Here is a 6960-nt window from a genome sequence, read left to right as displayed (position 1 = left end):
TTAGTACTTCTTGTTGTGAACCCTGTCGATCAGGCTGACTTGGTTTCTGATTGAGATCTTTTCTGTTTTTCCTTTGTAAAATCTTCGCTTCAGAATATATCTTGGTTTTTGCAGGCTTATTTTTAGGTTTTAAAAGCAACCAGGCTGGAATTACCATTTAGTAAAGAAGACAAAATTAGTCTTCGAACCGAACGAACCTGGTCGCCAAGCTGGTAGTCAATTTAGTAATTGGCAGTTTTAGTACACCTTAATTTTAAAAGCAATTCCAGTTTGAATCGATGATTAATGTTTCATGTTTTTTTTATCGATGTTTTATGAAAATATAGCAAGTCACTTAATTGCGAGAGAAATCTTGATAAATTTTCAAAAAAGCACTCCAAGCACTACTTAGGTATCAATTGTTTTCAATGGTTTAGAAACTTTATTCTGAAAATTTCATATCAGTAAGGTATGGAACCTGCAGAAAAGAATCGATATTTAGGACTTGGAGGTAAAGCTGAACTGTTGGGTGCATTTTCTGTCGTTTGCTATCGTAATAATCTCCGCTGGATACACGAGTAGATCACGAGCAGTTAAATACGATTTACAATGTTTTCATTGTTCTTTAAAAATCCTGCGTGGGCTGTTAAGGCAACGAACCGATAGAATGAGCAGTCTAATGTACAAAAGACGGCGCATTTTGCCCGAGTCAGGCCGCGGACTGAGCTTAGAGCGCCTCCTTTGAGAAAACTCTGCCATTTGAACATCATGCTGTAGGTGATAAATTCTTAGGTTGTAGATCATTCGAAGTAACGGATTTTAGAATTAGGAAACACCTTAAGTCGTATGCCATTGCTTTGTTGTAGATGAGAAAATCGTACCTCGCACCGCCGTCGCGTGCTTTCATTAGGGACTTTAAGCATCGATGACTTTGGGTGTCACGGACGTTCGATCGTTTGCAGGAGGGGGAACCTGGGAACGACGTTGTCGCCACCGGCGTTCGTGACATGATTGCGTTAAGCAAAACAATTACGCTAACTTGCAGACGTAGTCGGTCGACCGTGAAAGTGTAAACACATCCTTTGTGTGGTCTCAATCTTGACAATGTCTACTTTAAAGGAAGCTCGAGAAATGCTCTCTCTAGCATGGAGTCATCATTTTATTTCCGAAGAAGAATTTTTATTGCTGTATGAATCTAGTTTCTCCAGAAATCTATCATTTCCTCACGCCGACTACGATCGTTTTGATCTCGACTCTATGGACGAAGCAGAGTGCTTTCATGAGTTTCGAGTAAGAAAAATGGACATTGTCAGACTTGCTGATGCCCTTGGATTGCCTGCGAGTCTGTGCTGCCACCAACGAACAAAGGCCAACCGCGTAGAGGGACTGTGCATGTTGCTAAAACGATTAGCATACCCATGTCGTTTGGGTGACATGATCCACAGATTTGGACGGGCAGTGCCAGAGATAAGCATGATCACGACACGTTTTGAGAAGTGGATTTTCGACCATCATCACGCCAAGATCACAGAGTGGAATGACCAACTCCTCAGCAGAGACAAACTGCGAGTGTACGCTGATGCCATAGCTGACAAAGGGGCAGCACTGTCCAACTGCTTTGGATTTGTCGATGGCACAGTGCGGCCTATTTGTAGGCCAGGCCAAGACCAAAAGATAGTTTACAACGGCCACAAACGTGTACATGCTTTAAAATTCCAATCAGTGTCATTGCCAAATGGACTCATCGCTCACCTGTATGGACCCGTAGGTACGTGAAAAATAATCATCATTTTTATCGTGCTGCTACAAGACTGCATGCCAAACTGCGAATAGTGCTTGCGATCTTGCTTGCTATTGTAGTACAGTAAATACTAGGAGTCTTATGCACGCTTGGATTACACTAGTCTGATTAACTTTTACTAGCAGCCAGTAATTAAGTATCCCCTTTACAGCGGTTCAAATTAAATGTATGTGTTAAATCTTTGATTGATGGAGAAGATAGATAGATTGATTGATTGATTGATTGAGCCATTTTGTTGTTTTAAACTCACACAGAAGGTAAAAAACATGATGCAGCAATGCTTAAAGACTCTGGGCTACTGGACGATTTGGAGAGAAATGCATTCAGTCCTGTCACTGGCGAGGCCATGTGCATTTATGGCGACCCAGCATATCCACTGCGGCTCCACCTACAGCAACCATTTAGAGAAGCTCCACTCACTGCTCCCATGGAGCAGTTCAATAAGTCCATGAGCTCTGTGCGAACATCTGTGGAGTGGATTTTTGGTGACATTGTGGCATCATTTAAATTCCTTGATTTCAAGAAAAATCTTAAAATCAGGTTAAGTGCTGTTGGCAAACACTATGTGGTTAGTGCATTATTACGAAATGCATTAACATGCATGTATGGAAACACCACTGCTACATTCTTTGACATTGAGCCACCCTCCCTTGAAGAATATTTTGCCTGAAGTTATAACCTGATTGTTTGATGACACACATGTAAGAACAATGGTCTGTAACACACCCTTGAGTCTGCTTTTCTCCCCGAAAAGGGTACCAAGCCTTTTTCCTCACTTTGTTCTGGAAGGGGTTTGACACCCTTTTGAAGAGTAAAAACGGAATTAAGGGAGCATGTATAGATCATTGTTCTTACATGTGTGGGGGTTGACACTTACTCCAAAGAATGGGTGAATTAGCAAATTGACCTCAATTTTAAATGCCTCTATCCTGTAATTGATCATGAATTTCATCATAAAATTGTCAAAGTAGCTCATGTGGATCCACAGCTGCTTTGATGAAATACATTGCCAATAACAGGACAGATACATAAAAAACTAATATCAATTTGCTTTTTATATACTTACAAGTTTTAAAAATAACATGATAACTGTGGGGACTGTGGTTGTTTAATCACTTAATCTTCTGTACCAAAATAAAAAATAAGGGCTTGTGTTTAAATGCTCATTTACACTGTATGGCAAAGTTTATAGAGTTTTTAATCAAAATTTTATTTCAAAGTAATGTGCCCAGTTTGATATTATAGCAAGTCATGTAAATTTTAAAGTTCTATACATGACATTAATTTCTCAGCAGTAATATACCTTTTGAAGATAAGTAATTATAATGTATATGCTGGTATGAATAAATTGTGTCATCAACAAATTATACAAAAATGTAATACAGAAAGCAAGAAGACATCACAACAATAAAAGATATGTTAAGCATAACAAATATGTAAGCAGTCAATTTAGTCACACTAACAAACTCCAACTGAAGTAGATGGTGATTTTTTTGATCAATGAAGTTAATACGTACCGGCCTGTTGCTTTAGTTGGGGCCAATACAATCATAGTTAAAAAAACAAATTTTTAAAAGAGTAGCTCGAAATATATCCAAAAATATTGTAAATCTTCAAATAAGTGGTGCCCAGGGTACTTATTCCAAAGTTGGGTTAAAACAGTAGGGTGCTCATTCAAGAGGGACCCTTCTCAGCTCACTTTAAACATTTTCACAAGCTTAATTGAAGCAAGTATTAATGTTCTTTTCTGGGCCAGGGAAGGGGGCAGCGTGCTTATTTCAATTTTTCTTCTCTAATATTGCCAGAAGCATTTTATACTGCTGTTGTTGCTGTTGAGCCATGTAGGTTTGCATTTGTAGCAACTGTTGCTGTTGTTGTTCCTGGAACTGTTGTTGTTGTTGTTGTTGCTGCTGCTGCTGTTGTAACAGCAGTTGCATCAGGCTGTTATGCTGCTTGTCAAGCAATTGTTGCCTCTCAGCCTCTTTCTCCAACTGCACAGATCTTATTTCTATATCTCTTTCTTTTAGTCTATTCTCTTCAGTTGCCCGCTCCCTCAAATAGGCCACCATTTCAGTTCCATTGGATCGCCTCTTTTTGGCCTTGTTTTGATTTTCACCATCCCCATCTGAAAGTGACCGTTTCTTTGTTTCACTCAATGACTCCATGGCTTTGAGCCTGATATCCTTAGCTTGCTCTTGTTCTCTCTGTTTTTTCTCTCTTGCTTTGTCATCCTCCTCATCTCTTGACTGATCACAGGCCTCAGCTCTCTCTATGATTTCTTCAAGTAGCCTGTCCAGCTTGGTTGGCTCAGGACTGATGCCACTGGCTTTTAATTCTTGTGAAGTCTTTTTTTTAAATTTTTCCACCAAGACCATATAATGATCTCTTACAGACCTCTTGTTAACTTTAAACTCTGCTCTTTTGTTGAGAATGTTGGCAATTTTCTCCCATGCCTGTGCCCTGCCCACAGTCTTCTCTTTAGCCCTGTATGGCTCAGCCTGCAAGACTTCGTGGCACAGGAGAATATCTTTCTCTTCACTCCATTCCATTTTACCACTGTTTTAAAACAATGCATGACATTTCAGCCTTTAAAAGACAACTTATACAAGTATCCCGTTAGCTTACATGAACATCATGTCCAGTTGATCTGATGTGATTAAAAAATGCAGTGTTAAACTTCTCTGTAGGATATGTAAATTACGTCCCCCAATTAAACACTACTTGCAGTTTTCGAGCGTGTTCTCTAATTTTGGTAAAATTTATATTTTTCATTCCCAAGCTGAAAATCCTTCCTTTCCAAGCGAGTTTAGGCTAATTTAAATGCTCTATACAGAGGATAGTAGTACGTCAGTAGAGTAAATAATGTGTATTCTACCAGTCAGCCAACAAATGGCATGGCCTGTATACAACCACCACAGTTGCTAACTGTCTTGAATTCTCCCAACCAACCTCGTGTTTAGATGAGGCTATATAAACACGGAAAAAGTGCTCTATTACTTAAGCTTAAATAATATGCTTTACGTGTAAGATTAAGTTTATTAGATGCAACACACATTTTAGTTTCAAACCAATTTGGGCGGTATCACGGCTATCTATATTCTTCTATTAACCTCAGATATTCGTTTAACAAAGATTACTATAGAAAAAAGTGTGTACATTCGTATAGCTAGATGTCGCTTTTTGAGCCGGGCCGGACAGAAAAGATAAACAAAATAGGAACTGCCGACTGTTTGTTGCATAAAACTAACGGACGAATTTTCACATTTATTTGTTGTGGCGAAGTTAACTTTGACCTAAGGCTAAGAATTTTTTTTCTCAAAGTATGCATTACGCTAAGTTACTCGTACGACCTCAGAGACTTTCGTCCAAAAAAAAATTAAGCTGCATGACAACTAACCTCGAGGATCTGCTTGGACCAGCGTAATTTCCTCCTTCACAGGGAACTTGCAAGCTTGACATGACTACAAGTACAACAGCCGAGAAAATTTAATGTGGTTATCGGAGCGAGTGACATCAAATCATCTTCGAAGTACGGTAGTTTTAATCTCAAATCCACCTGTATTTCTGCGTTTTCTCCAGGACGTCAAACTAAGCGATCCTGCGTCGTCGACGTGACCTTTCATCAGGGACGGACGGTGTATCCATAGCAACAGCCAACGACAGCTGATAATTCACTTCCGGCGAACGTCCGTGACTTCCAACGTCGTCGATGCTTAAGGTCCCTATTAGCTTCGCACGAACGTTTTCATTTGCATCGCAGGTGTAATCAGGCTCTACTTCGTTAGTGCCTCTCTCCACCCAGGAGAATAAATGGGTACCTGCAAGATGCAGGAGTCAAAGAAACTTGACGAAAGGGTTTCAAAACTACATAGACCTGCTAAAGATTAGTGCCCGGGTAGCGGTCAAGGGAGAAGTGGTAATACTCCTAATACTTTTTTGTTATCACCAGAACACATTGCGGAAGGATGGACCCTAACGTAGGTTGAGGGTGTCAATAGGGTGATGGCTTTTATAGTTAAAAGTTAAAAAATTTTGATCATTTTACGGCTAATGTTTAACCTCCTTCCTTTTTGATTAAAATAAATACTTTTAAGGTTAACTTTTTTTCACGAGAAAGGGTTAAAATTCGTCAACTTTTTGGCCGTTTTTACCGCTAGCGGTTGACCCCATTAAGACCCTCTGGGTTCAGTGTTGGAAAGAGTAGCATGGAAATGTTACAACTAAGTAACATGTACATTTTTTTTCACTTTCCTTAGAATTAGATTATGATATGTATATACGTACGCGTCATTTTAAAAGTTCATCAATAATTCTTTTAACGTTTAGATACGTTGTTGTAGCTTGGATGATCGACCGCGAAAGAGCGAATGTTTTGCTTCACAGAAGTTAAACACTCGCTACTTGTGATATGTTTCCCTAAGAACTTTCAGATACAAAAATTGTTTTTCTCCATTTTAAACAATCACAGAGACAACAGTACAGAGCCGTGGTTCAATTTCATTTTCCAGTTTTTTCTAACATCTTTATTGTACACTATATCATAACCAAAATCAAAAGAAATTAAAATTTCGAACAAGAAAATAACCATCGAACTCTACTATAAAGAACATGTCACCCAAGTTTCAACTTCTTGTTTATGTTTTTTAATCATTGAGCTTGACTAGACTGTTAGATGATCATGAGTCCAAATTAGCGCGAGGCGGCCAAGATCCTAAAAGATCAAAATCCTGTTTTCAGGGAACATTCTAAAACGGCATTAATGAATAGCTTAAGGGGAAGTTGGAGGTGGATAGAAGATAAAAGAAGCCGGTTCCAGTCTCCAGTCAGTAAAGACAAGCGAAAGAGCGAGTAAACCACAAGTAGTGGTTGTAGTTCTCAGGGAAACAGCTGACCGCAGTTTTTCGCAGGCCCGATTTTATGCTCGTTTCTAGACTGACTGGACAGAGCTGAATAACGTATGCGCATGCGCCAGGTTCTGCCGCGGAAACACGGATTTTGAGTCGTTCGCATGGTTGATTTCCTATTCTGTTGCTTCGAGGCGTCGTTTTCCTTGCCGCTTTTCTTTTACAGAACAACCTCGAAAAATTTGGTACACCTAAAAATTTTCAAAAATTAATTTTCTCTTTTAAACCTTTGGAAATAGGAAAGTGCCTTCGACGAAAACAGAGTTCCTCGGTTTT

At 39.3% G+C, this 6960-nt stretch overlaps 2 protein-coding genes across 2 annotated transcripts; one reads left to right on the top strand and one right to left on the bottom strand.

The window, feature by feature from the left end:
• Positions 1-152: 152 nt before the first annotated feature.
• LOC148717007 (uncharacterized) lies at positions 153-3213 on the top strand. The gene is made up of 2 exons (XM_088744455.1): positions 153-1747; positions 2035-3213. Exons 1-2 carry the CDS (start codon positions 1084-1086, stop codon positions 2448-2450), a joined length of 1080 nt encoding a protein of 359 aa, XP_088600581.1. The 5' UTR covers positions 153-1083; the 3' UTR covers positions 2451-3213.
• LOC148717006 (uncharacterized) lies at positions 2966-5504 on the bottom strand. Its single transcript, XM_088744456.1, has 3 exons — positions 5337-5504; positions 5178-5241; positions 2966-4336 (listed from the first exon to the last, which is right to left on the bottom strand). The coding sequence occupies exons 1-3, from the start codon at positions 5401-5403 to the stop codon at positions 3559-3561; spliced, it is 909 nt and encodes a 302-aa protein (XP_088600582.1). The 5' UTR covers positions 5404-5504; the 3' UTR covers positions 2966-3558.
• Positions 5505-6960: the final 1456 nt, after the last annotated feature.

This window comes from Stylophora pistillata, chromosome 14, assembly GCF_964205215.1.
Source record: "Stylophora pistillata chromosome 14, jaStyPist1.2, whole genome shotgun sequence".
NCBI lineage: Eukaryota > Metazoa > Cnidaria > Anthozoa > Scleractinia > Pocilloporidae > Stylophora > Stylophora pistillata.
The sequence above is the reverse complement of the archived record's forward strand: the minus strand, read 5'-3'. Positions and strand labels throughout refer to the sequence as shown.

Coding starts and splice junctions, on each gene's coding strand:
- LOC148717007 (XM_088744455.1), top strand. CDS start 1,084: ATGTCTACTTTAAAGGAAGCTCGAGAAATGCTCTCTCTAGCATGGAGT. Junction 1,748..2,034: donor TCACCTGTATGGACCCGTAG/GTACGTGAAAAA, acceptor AAACTCACACAG/AAGGTAAAAAACATGATGCA.
- LOC148717006 (XM_088744456.1), bottom strand. CDS start 5,403: ATGAAAGGTCACGTCGACGACGCAGGATCGCTTAGTTTGACGTCCTGG. Junction 5,242..5,336: donor GAGAAAACGCAGAAATACAG/GTGGATTTGAGA, acceptor TTGTACTTGTAG/TCATGTCAAGCTTGCAAGTT. Junction 4,337..5,177: donor GGTCCAAGCAGATCCTCGAG/GTTAGTTGTCAT, acceptor GTTTTAAAACAG/TGGTAAAATGGAATGGAGTG.